The following is a 12,961-nucleotide window of genomic DNA, read 5'->3' as shown; positions in this document are numbered from 1 at the left end:
ACGCCCCTTTGCCGTTCGCATCACACGTCATCTCCATTATTTATTAGATTAATCAGGAACATCGAAAGGCGTCTGAACTGCTCGCAGTGCTTGTGGTAGGATTTACTTCCCGCTATCACTGCGAGCAGTTCAGGCTAAAAGACAACCAAGTGACGTGGTCGATGACGCTCCTTTACTAATTATGCACACCCATTAAACGCCATTTTGACCGTTAGGCACGCCTGCGTTCGGATCTCCACTCCCCCGTTTTCAAGCACCTTCCCCTGTTACCACCCACAAACGGTTCATTCTGTCAATCAAATTAGCAGCCCCTCGCTGTTTGGCGAGCGCACGATTTCTGACCACAATGACTGGTTTGCACATGCACATTGCGAACCATATGCATGCGCAATTGTGCGAACATCGCTCAAAGCGAACGAGCGGCCGCTTACGAGCGGCTCTGAATCAGGCCCTGTGTCTCTCTTCTCTATGTTATATCACTAGAGACTTTTTCCTTTTTCCTTCCAGAGCTGTTAATACTACTTTTACTGAAGGGGAGTACAGTATGTATGACTTGTTAGGTTCAATTATCTGTAGCAATAATCAGTTACATGAGCTCAGCACTCCTGTGACAGTTGGGAATGTGGCAGCGCTGAGATATCTCCTCAATCACTCAGGCAGACTCTGACACCGGACGGACCTTTATCTCTGCCCCTCTGGATGATGGACACCTCAGTCTCGCCTCCTGCAGTGCTTCTAAGGCAGACCCAGGAGTTGTAGGTTACCCATCTCTCTCGCTCTCTGGCTGACTCTTAGGGGTATATTTATCAAAGTTCATTTTTACTTTCAATTTGATGTTCGATTTAGCTCACCTCAAATCTAATCAAATCGAAAGTACAAATCCCTCTTCAAATCCCTCATTTACTATAATTCGATTTAGCTCGGGCCTCTCTCATCCAATGAACGGCTCCCTCCATTGAAGGCAATAGTGGGAACCGCAGAACAAAGTTTAATAACCCTGCGGCTCTCCATTGACTTCAATGGAAGGAGCCGTTCATTGGCTCAGAGAGGCGGGGGCTGATCTCTCTCAGCCAATGAACGCTCAGATACGGCTCTACAAAGGCTAGAGCTGCGTCTGAGCTCTTCATTCGGGAGGTAACAACCATCCTGGTTGTTACCTAGTTCATGGTTCATGTTTATTTGTTTTGTTGTTTTACCAAGACCATGGATTCCTACGGGGGGAAACGGACCAGTCCAGGTAATATAGGTGAGTATGTGTGAGTGTGTATGTATGTATTAAAACTTTAATTTCACGGTGTGTGTGTATTGTGTTTATTTAAACATTTCTTTACAGGTGAACTACAGGTACCAGTAGGCCCTTAATGCTCTGCATGCTGGTACTTGTGGTTCTCCAAGTACCAGCATGCGGTGGAGGCTTGCTGGGACCTTCAGTTCTACTGTAAAGACAATGTTTATACACTTCTTTTTTTACACAACACCTACACTATCAACCTGCCACCCACCGCCCATCCCTGCCATAGTGGCGGGGATAGCCCCGGGCTATCAGCCTAGGCCAGAAGTGCCCTGGAGAGGGGGACGCCTGTATTGGGGGTCCCCAACTCCCCAGATATCCCTGGCATGGGCTGACTAGCGGTCAGGGCTGATGCTGTGGCTGGGGGGCCCGGTGAAAAGGCTCCCCTGGCTGTGGCATCAGCCCCTCCCCTCACTAGAAAGGGTCCAGTGCTAATTCTGGAGATTACAGGAGAACCCTATGCATTTTTTCCCCATGTAATTCCAGAACCAGGACAGGATCAGAGCCCAGTGCTGGTTATGCTAAGTACAGGGGGAACCCTATGCAATTTTTCCCCTGTACTTACCCAACCAGGACTGGCTATGAAAAGTCCAGGGCTGGTTCTGTTTAAGGGAGGACCCCACGTCATTTAAAAAAAAATAACTCTTTCTAAGCTTTTTACAGTAAGATACATGCATGCATCTCACTGATGTACAGTATGCATATATCTGTGTCAATCCGACCTGCTCATGCTAAAATCGAAAGCATGAAGCAGGTCTATTCATTTAGGGATTTGAAGTTCGATTAGAATTTCGACTTTGTGTTCGATTCGAATAATAGTAAATAAGGGATTTGTGTATTGGTCCATGTAAAAGTACCAATTTTTTTCCGATGTTCGATTTTGTGTGCGATTTGAGTAAATTCGGTTTTCAGTTAAATTTTTACATTCGATTTGGCTTTTAGTAAATCTCCAAATGCAAAATCGAATGCAAATCGAATGTCAAATCACACTAAAAGCAAAATCGACCTTTAGTAAATTTACCCCTTAGTGCTGATGGGACTCAGGGCACAGCCTACTGCCACACCTCGCGTCGAAGTCACTCCTAACACCGCCAGACTGGTGTGCCGTCACCAATGCGAAGCTCAGGTTCCCTTCCTCAGCCTGCTACTGCAGCACCTCCGCTTCTAGCTATGTGATAAGATGCCGCCGCTCCAGACTGGCTGCACTCTTGCTCCATCCAACTCAACTGACTAAACAAAACATTTAACAGCTTCTCTCCATCTCCTTTTAGAACTGTCATCTGCCATTGGCACCTCCCAGCTGCCAGCATTCGGCTACTCTCCAATAACTTTCAGCGTTGTCCAGGCTGGCAAACCCCCCTTTTTCAGCAACATTAGAGTAACAGCAGGGTTAATAACATTACATTACAGTTTCAATATTTTATGTGACGCATACCATTTCATTTGTATATTAACATTTACATAATACAATATTTTTACAAACTGTATCCCTTTTATAATGATACCTTGCCCTGGTGGGGTATAACACACTCCCCCGCTGGAATATTGCATGTCCTCATGCAATCTCGACCTCCACTAGTCTCAAAAGAAAACTAACTTTAAACGTTAGCTTATAAGAGAAACTATTTAAGTCTATTTGTAAGAACAATACATATTCAAGACAATTATTCCCAGGCTAAGGTCTATACTGAATAGGTGGAGCGCCTCTGTTTCTCCTTCCTGACTTTCGCAGGACTCTCTGCAGAATTAATGCTATTTCACTGGAACTTATTTCATTATACTCATGGTCTGGGAATTTATACTTTAATGGAGCAGATGATGGGATATTTTTTGCTAGATCACATGATTCCCCCGACCTCAACCTCTCTGCTATGGGCAGGTATGTAACTGTGCCTGTATCTCTCTTGCATCCAGCTTCACATGCATCTTGCTGGTTGTAGGAGTCCATTGTGTAACTGTTGTAAACCCTTTGGCTCTTCAACGGAAGGTAATTGATCTGCCTTCTGTAGGTGCTGACACGTCACTCCATGGTACTGTTCTATCTTTGGGTTAACCTCTAGGTCTTCTAATCTAGACTACTTGACCTTCGATCCTACCTCCTCATCTGGTTTCTTGACTTGCTCACTAATGGGAACACTGGGATACTGTGATAGGTGTCCATGTGGCTGCCTCCACTGCTTTGGGACATGGTAGCGGGTCAGATAATGCCAATGATGATTGAGATCAGTTGCATACAGTATCTGCTGCCTTGCCCTGGAACACCTCCAGGACCGGTCACATTAACGGCTTTGACACCCTTCTCTCCATTCTCAACATTGAACTCAACTGTCTCTCCAGCTCCCACACTGAGGAGGTGCTTCCTAAAATTGTTCCTCTTAATTGCAGTATAGTCTACAAATACATCTTCCTAGGTCTCATTTCGGTTTATGAATCCATGACCACATTGTACACTGAACCACATGACTCGACTCAACATTTTTGGTGTGCAGGCTGCCAGAACATTTCCTGCACATGGTACGTTGACCACTTTTATTTTGTTCTGCAATATTGGGCCTAGACTCACATCTCGGGGTTGTCCTTCAAAGAGGGGAACATTTCTCTCTAGTTCTCCCTGTGGGCTGGTCCTCAGCCTCAGGACTTCTAAGTTTAAATCTTCTTGTTGGTGGCAATGGCGACTTAATATGACCACTCTGGTTGCAGCACCTACAGATAGGCCAACTCTGTACGTGAAACTTGTCAGTAGCTTGTCGCCCATAATTACAAGTAATCTCCAGTGGCAGCTCCAGCGGAGGGGCTACAGCGCAGTCCAAAATTCAAATAGGGGAGCCACACCAACTGCCAGTGAGTCCCGGCCGGCGATGTTTGGTAGCGTTTGAAATGGCAGTTGGTGTGGCTCCTCTATTTGAATTTTGGACTGTGCTGCAGCCTCACCTCTGGAGCCGCCACTGGTCGCTTCCCATCTGTTGTCATAATGGGTCCTTTTTTCATATCGTTAATCTTTCTCTTCCCTTCTGGGTCTCTCCTATAAGCTCTCTATCTCTTTACACATGTCTGTCATTTTCTGGGTAAGGTCTGCGATTTGTTCCTTCAAGATAACTAAAGGATCTGCTAATGGAGTTGATTGGACTTGTTGTACTGCCAGGTCTGGATTTGCAATTACATGTTCCTGCTTGGAAATGGTCTTTAAAAATGTATTTGCTGTCTCCTTAAACTCCAGGAAACTTCTAGTAGGATCATGGAGGTGCAACATTTTAAGCTGAGTTTTCACACTGTCTTCATAAACGCCATCGATAAATTGGTTAATGAGTGCTTCATCTTCCTGAATGATCTCTCCTGGTTTGTAGATCTTAATGGCTTGTAGTGCTTCCTGCGAGCCAAGAGCGAACTCCCAGCAATGCTTCACCCGGTTGCTGCTTTCTTGTGTAAAATTTAATCTTTAGTTCTGACAACGTTCTGGTATTAAAGATCCTCGCCAACCTCGCCAACACATCTTCTGCAGTTCTCTTTTGACTCTGTGGCCACGAGTTTGCTTCACACAGAGCAACTCCTTGTCCAATTATTATTTCCACTTTCTGTGGCTCACTTAATGGGTACAATCTGAACATGGCCTTTAGGTTTGTTTTAAACTCTTTTTATTCAGTTGCTCCTGCTGTATGCATTTCTCCCGAGTAGCTGGGGAGCCATGGTGCCCCAAAATAATAGGGTATGGCAATGGATGCATCAGGTACCTCTTCCTGTTCCATCTGTTGTTCCCTACCTGACATTTACTTTGGGCTCTGATAGTATCCTCTTCGTGGATGCCAAATGTAATGCTCCCACACTCGTTGTCACATTATACCTAGGGGCTTAACAGGTTAGTTATACTGAAGTGGTGGCGGATTTGCAAAAGATTTTCACAACTACCTCCCTGAATTATCCATCCTCTCAAAGAGGCAAGTTCCCCTATTAAACCTTAGGCTCATGTAACATCATCCCGTACTACTGTGCATCATACCGTACTACTATGCATCATACCGTACTACTGTGCATCATCCCCTACTACTGTGCATCATCTCCTACTACTGTGCATCATCCCATACTACTGTGCATCATCTCATACTACTGTGCATCATCCCATACTACTGCTCATCATCCTGTACTACTGTGCATCATCCCGTACTACTGTGCATCATCCCGTACTACTGTGCATCATCCCGTACTACTGCTCATCATCCCATACTACTGTGCATCATCCCGTACTACTGTGCATCATCCCGTACTACTGCTCATCATTCTGTACTACTGTGCATCATCCCGTACTACTGCTCATCATTCTGTAATACTGTGCATCATCCCGTACTACTGTGCATCATCCCGTACTACTGTGCATCATCCCATACTACTGTGCATCATCCCATACTACTGTGCATCATCCCGTACTACTGTGCATCATCCTGTACTACTGTGCATCATCTCATACTACTGTGCATCATCTCATACTACTGTGCATCATCCCGTACTACTGTGCATCATCCCGTACTACTGTGCATCATCTTGTACTATTGTGCATCATCCCGTACTACTGTGCATCATCCCGTACTACTGTGCATCATCTCATACTACTGCGCATAATCTCATACTACTGCGCATAATCTCATACTACTGTGCATCATCCATTACTACTGTGCATCATCCATTACTACTGTGCATCATCCCGTACTACTGTGCATCATCCCATACTACTGTGCATCATCTCATAGTACTGTGTACCATCCCATACTACTGTTCATCATCCCGTACTACTGTGCATCATCCCATATTACTGTGCATCATCTCATACTACTGTGCATCATCCCATACTACTGTGCATCATCCCGTACTACTGTGCATCATCCCGTACTACTGTGCATCATCCCGTACTACTGTGCATCATCTTGTACTATTGTGCATCATCCCATACTACTGTGCATCATCCCGTACTACTGTGCATCATCTCATACTACTGCGCATAATCTCATACTACTGCGCATAATCTCATACTACTGTGCATCATCCCATACTACTGTGCATCATCCCGTACTACTGTGCATCATCCTGTACTACTGTGCATCATCTCATACTACTGTGCATCATCTCATACTACTGTGCATCATCCCGTACTACTGTGCATCATCCCGTACTACTGTGCATCATCTTGTACTATTGTGCATCATCCCGTACTACTGTGCATCATCCCGTACTACTGTGCATCATCTCGTACTACTGCGCATAATCTCATACTACTGCGCATAATCTCATACTACTGTGCATCATCCATTACTACTGTGCATCATCCATTACTACTGTGCATCATCCCGTACTACTGTGCATCATCCCATACTACTGTGCATCATCTCATAGTACTGTGTACCATCCCATACTACTGTTCATCATCCCGTACTACTGTGCATCATCCCATATTACTGTGCATCATCTCATACTACTGTGCATCATCCCATACTCCTACAGTTGAGGACACATATATATTTTTTATAATGTGCTTCTCAGTGTGATTTATTCTCTGCTGCTCAGGGTCTAATTATTTAATACATTTTATAACTGAGAACTGTCTGATTTTAGTGCCGGATCTGCGATCACTGCTGCACCTGCCACATCCGCGAGGCTGAATTCCGTCTCCAGTGCACTTCCGTCCTCCGGCGGCATCATGCTACATAGACGGTTGTGGCCGCCCGCTATGGTGCCGACCTCACCGGTTTGGAAAACACGACTGGCCACGGTAGTTGAACATCCGCAGGTGTAGTGAATACAGCAGTTTACAGATGGCTACGGCCGCTCCTTCATATATTTGGCTTTATCAATTTGACTTCATGTACTGGCGGAGGTCTGTTACCTGCAGGTTCAGTGTGTACCTTTTTTCTCTGGGCATGATTAAGGTCCACTGCCTGACTTTAACAATGATATATATGTACATTTTCCTTTTAAATACATTTTGTGATACTGTCCAGAGACTCATAAGGCTTTTTTAAAATCAGCTCTGCTAATGCTGTGCAAGTGACCGGGAACATATCATCCTTGTTTTTCAGATACTTTGCTCAAACAATCTTTTGGAGAAACTTTTTGCTGATTCTAATAGCAAGTTATGGAGTTTGGCCAAACGTAGCTAAATATTTTCAATACCTAATCAGCAATAGGTAACTCTTAACTAGTGTGTATTACCAAATATTGTTATACTATTGCAACAGGAATTTTCTGAAATGATACTTTGTTTCTAATAACTTGTTACTGTGTCTCATTAGCAGCTGCTCTAATTGTGTGTTCAGGCATTTCTAGTGACTTTTTAGGTTGGTGTTGTACATGTATTACTGCTATATAATATTTCTCTATGTTTTTTAGTTTACACACACACACACATATATATATATATATATATATATATATATATATATATATAGCTGTAGGTATATTCAGAGAGCACTCACCAGACTTTTTAGATTGTAAAAAAAGGTTAAAACAAATTTCTTTATTCCATTTTAAAAGTCGACGTTTCGGCTTACACCAAGCCTTTATCAAGACCGACTGAAGTAACCACCACCAATATCAGGATAATCAAACAGCTATAATTGGGAAACCCTGCATGGAGGATTCCCTGAGACGTGACACCCCAGCAATTGGACTCTAGAGGCTCGTGAGTGCGGTTTTCCCAGGGGACTATATATATATATATATATATATATATATGTGTGTGTGTGTGTGTGTGTGTGTGTGAATATAGAGGGTTCACCACAAGATGTAAACCATTGGTGAGCCACAAAAACAGCAAGACCAGATTAGAGTTTGCCAAACATCTAAAACAGCCATTACAGAAGGAAGAAGGAAAGGAACTGCTCATTATCCAAAACATACCACCTCATCAGTGAAGCATGGTGGTGGTAGTGTCATGGCGTGGGCATGTATGGCTACCAATGGAACTGGTTCCCTTGTATTTATTGATGATGTGACTGCTGACAAAAGCAGCAGAATGAATTCTGAAGTGTTTCGGGCAATATTATATGCTCATATTCAGTCAAATGCTTCAGAACTCATTGGACGGCGCTTCACAGTGCAGATGGACAATGACCCGAAGCATACTGCAAAAGCAACCAAAGAGTTTTTTAAGGCTAAAAAGTGGAATGTTATGCAATGGCCAAGTCAATCCCCTGACCTGAATCCGATTGAGCATGCATTTCACTTGATGAAGACAAAACTGAAGGGAAAATGCCCCAAGAACAAGCAGGAACTGAAGACATTTGCAGTAGAGGCCTGGCAGAGCATCACCAGGGATGAAACCCAGCGTCTGGTGATGTCTATGCGTTCCAGACTTCAGGCTGTAATTGCCTGCAAAGGATTTGCAACAAAGTATAAAAAAGTGAAAGTTAGATTTAGGATTGTTTAGTTTGTCCCATTACTTTTGGCCCCTTAAAAAGTGGGAGGCACATATAGAAACCGTTGTAATTCCTACACCGTTCACCTGATTTGGATGTAATTACCCTCAAATTAAATCTGAAAGTCTGCAGTTAAAGCACATCTTGTTTGTTTCATTTCAAAGCCATTGTGTTGGTGAATAGAGGCCAAAATATGAAAATTCTGTCAATGTCCCAATATTTATGCACCTGACTGTAATATATATATATATATATATATATATATATATATATATATATATATATGTCGGGAGATTCATTAAATCTTTCATTCATTTTAATTAATTTAATTTTTTACTGTTTGTACATTTCACTGGAAAGTTATTTTAGTTATTATTTAGTCTGTAAGTGGTTGTTTTGATTTTAATCTTTCCAATTAAAATGTTAATCTTGAAAAAAAATCTTTCATTAACTACTTGTGGTCTTTGTAGTGTCACTGCGCTCTTACTGCATGATTGCCATTTTCTGATATGTTTTGATTGTCAGCTCCTCACTGGCAGCAGCAGTCCTACAAGTCACTTATATTTATATCTTTATTCATATTTTATTTATTTTTGCCAAACCCAACTCGTTTTTCATGCGTGACAAAGTCTGCAACTATCTGCTTTAGGATCAGGTAATCTCTATCAGTGACGCTGGGCCTGACTCAGGTGAACCCTAATTTATGTGTGGCTGCGATACTTTCTGGATTCACAGCTGCGATAATATGCAAATGCTAGTTATTATAGCACACTATAAGACACTCATAGGGGGGAATTCAATTCAACGCAAATTGAATAACACTGGGAGGGAGCTCCTGGAGCAGGCATGTCAAACTCAACATACCAACCGGGCCGAATATTCAAGATCTAAGAGTGTGTGGGCCGCAAGAATAAAAAAGTCTTATATACAATTTTGAAAGGGTTATTATTAGTAAAAACAAACGCAGGGCCCCTGTAGTAGTGGCACTTATGCAATACCCCTGTATGAGCCCCTTATGCAATGCCACTGTAATTGTGCCCATTATGCAGTGCTCCTTGTATAAGAGCCCCCTATGCAATGCCCCCTGTATTAGAGCCCCTTATGCAGTTTCCCCAGTAATGCCCCTTATTCAATGCCCCCTGTATTAGAGACCCTTACGCAGTGCCATTAGTAGTGTCCATTATGCAGTGCCTCCTGCATAAGAACCCCTTATGCAATGCCCCCTGTATTGGAGCCCCTTAGGCAGTGCCCCCAGTAGTGCCCATTATACAGTGCACCCAGTAGTTCCCATTATGCAGTGCACCCAGTAGAGCCCATTGTGCCCCCAGTAATGCCCCCCGTAATGCCCCTTATGCTGTGCCCCCTCCCAGTATAGAACAGACCCCACTTACCTCTACCTGTCTTCATGCTGGCCGCTGGGCACCACTCCCGCGTAGACGCCTGCCGCTCACTGGATCTAACTAGATCCAGCAGGGCAGGCCGCTCACATAGTGGGTGATGTGGGTGACATCATGACGTCACCCGCGAATTGCATCTCTGGGAACGCTGGCATCTGAAGCAATCAGAGGCTTCTCTGATCGCTTCAGAGACCAGCGTTCCAGCACAAATATTATGTGGCCCAGTGAATAGTCCGCTATGGAACCTACATTTATATATGACTATGGGGGCTGTGCTTGATTTCCCTCATAGACCCACATACAAATTGAGGGCCCCATTTAACAATGCATAACCCCTTTAGCACTCGCTAAAGGACAGGGTCGGCTCCAGTAGGAGCCGGGCCCTATGCAGACAGGGACTCTAACGTCCTTTGACCCTGCGTGCCAGAAAGGGGGTGTGACCTAATTACCATAGGCCAAGCCCCCTAAATTATGATATTTGGGGGCGTGTCCATATGGCACACCTTCCATTTAATGTCAGGCAGGGGACGAGCCCAGCACTCCTTCAGTGGCTCTTCTCCCTGCACAGAATGGATGCTGCTCGCGGCATCCATTCCTCTTCTCTAGGGCCGACACCACCGCGGTGGTGGGGGTGCCCAACCTCCAAACCACCGACGGAACACTTCGGCCCGCTGGTGGAACAGCGGGGCAGTGCCCGAAAAATGGGACTGTCCCGCCGAAATTGGGATGGTTGGGAGGGGTGCGCCCTCTATGGGGCGGCACCCCTGTTCGACCGCACTGGTCGAACATCCCTCGAGCCAACCCTGCTAAAGGGGTTATGTTATCCCTTCTCTATTTAAATAATAGTGGTAAACTAACAATAACACTGTGTGTCACTAAATCCATTGACAAAGCCCCACATGGTGAAACGTACATCTGGCATCCTACAACCAGAGGGGACGGAGGCACAGCTGTGACCCTCCTCAGCCTGTCACCCGACATACAGCAGCTAAGGTATTTTTCTCTTTCAGCAAGTGCTGTTTATTGTCACGCCCCTGGTTTAGACTGCGCTGCAATGTGCAACAGGTAGTCTGGGGATAAGAGTCCAACACAGTGCTTGTTACATTTTTTCTTCTGGGATAAGGGACCCAGGCAGAGATCGCTCACCCCTAGTTCACTGTGCATTGCACAAACAGCACCCCAGCTTGGTCATTCTCCCTTCTTCAACTATACTACACGCTTGTCCTTCTGACACTGCTATTTAGCCTGGGATTTACTTTCTGTCTGTAATACATTGTAACTGGCAGATCGTTTGTAGGACGGCCCAACAGCAGATGCCACTCACTTTCTTCCTTACCCTAATTTATTCACAGCAGGTCCTCTCATATATTATCCACTGCACATGCACATAATATGCAGCAGCCACCTATGACCTTTAGGTGAATGTAGGGTAACTTTGTTCTTGATCTTATGACCTTACATCTGATCATACTGATCCCTGTCTGTTTTTATGCATTATTGTGTACACAGAAGTTGTTTACTTCAAACCATTAACTACCTGGAACAGATTATTTTTTTTGTCCAGTATGAATTGTTCTCCAGCACAAAATTGTGCTCGGTATTAATCACATAATATATTGCATTTTGCAGGTAATAACTTCTTATTGAACGTGAATTTATCAGCTGCACTGATTTCAGAGCAAGGTTGGACTGGCCCACAGGGGTACAGGGAAATCGCCGGTGGACCCTACTACCTAGCCTAACCCTAACCCTCCCGGGGGGGTGCCTAACCCTAAGTTCTCCCCGGGAGCCCTTAACCTAACCTTCTCCCCCGCGGCTGTCCGCGCCCGTCTTACCTCTGATCGGTATGCTGGGCATCGGGCTCCCGGCATAGGTAAAATGACAGGCGTCAGGACCTCGACACCTGTCATTAGACCCCTTCCGGGATTAGACAGTCGTAAACCCACCAGTCGGCATTTCGAGCATTGGCTTCCTGGCTGAATCCCCTCTATTAGATGGTCAGTTATTTTATGGAGCAGGACCACTGACCAACATGGGGGTTTGGTTCCCTTCTATAGAAACTACACCAAGATTTGCTTAATCCAAGTGTCTGTAGTGGCTGGCCACACCCCTTCTGGTTGAAGACCACTCCCCTTTACCCCTACCACTGCATTCCCCCAGTGGGCCCTTCATGCCCCAATCAGAGAATGATGTATTATTTATTTATGTTTCAGAGTATGATGCATATTATTGTGTTATTGCTGTGGTGACTGTTGCTTACTTTTGTTCAGGAATTTTCCTTGTTGAGTTGTACAGAATCATGTTGCACATATCTTTCGCCCTGGGATATTAAAAATCTATTTATCAGTAATTATGTTGACCATACTGCATATTTCTCAATTATTTATAGTATGTTTGCCTACTATTTCCAATTTCAATAGAATGTTATATTACATGTATAAATCAATGAGGTTTTTTCATAATTGATTAATACACAGAACAATAGTGTATTATTTCAGCACGCGTGAGCCGCAGAATGTTTTATCGGGATGTGATATCTCAGATTTATGCCATTATTTGCTTGTGTGTTTCGTCTTTGTCATATTTTATGTGAGGTTCTCTCTCTCATTTTAATATAATTTATTAAAAGTTTTAGTTACAATTTACACCAGTATTTCACTAGTGATAGATTAGTGCCCCAAAAAGGAGAGTACTGTCTTTATTTCTCTCTCTTTTTGATAAATGAGGGCAAAAGCACTGAATGGAGCTGAAATAAAGGGTAGTGGTGCTTGAAAAGGTAAGCCTGTACTTCCTTTTACACCTTTAAATAGAAAAAATAAGGAATCAAGAATTAAAATGCAATAAGAAATGAAGGGTGGATGGCCAAGCTTGAT

The 12,961-nt window shown here is 44.0% G+C and overlaps 2 protein-coding genes across 3 annotated transcripts in view; one reads left to right on the top strand and one right to left on the bottom strand.

The window, feature by feature from the left end:
* The window catches only part of LOC148517700 (T-cell immunoglobulin and mucin domain-containing protein 4-like), a 106,476-nt gene that overhangs the window by 75,888 nt on the left and 17,627 nt on the right, over positions 1-12,961 (bottom strand). The window lies entirely within an intron of this gene.
* The window catches only part of LOC148517699 (uncharacterized), a 93,483-nt gene continuing 87,494 nt past the window's right edge, over positions 6,973-12,961 (top strand). The window contains exon 1 of one of the 2 annotated variants that reach the window (XM_088478359.1): positions 6,973-7,064. In XM_088478359.1, the coding sequence (XP_088334485.1) occupies positions 6,975-7,064 (90 nt within the window). In that variant the 5' untranslated portion in view covers positions 6,973-6,974. Of the gene's footprint in view, positions 7,065-7,145; positions 7,172-12,961 lie in introns of those variants that run through there. The other variant, XM_088478360.1, reaches the window with a different exon arrangement.

This window comes from Taudactylus pleione, unplaced genomic scaffold (genome assembly GCF_031769625.1).
Source record: "Taudactylus pleione unplaced genomic scaffold, aTauple2 ptg000212l, whole genome shotgun sequence".
NCBI classification, from domain to species: domain Eukaryota; kingdom Metazoa; phylum Chordata; class Amphibia; order Anura; family Myobatrachidae; genus Taudactylus; species Taudactylus pleione.
The sequence above is the reverse complement of the archived record's forward strand: the minus strand, read 5'-3'. Positions and strand labels throughout refer to the sequence as shown.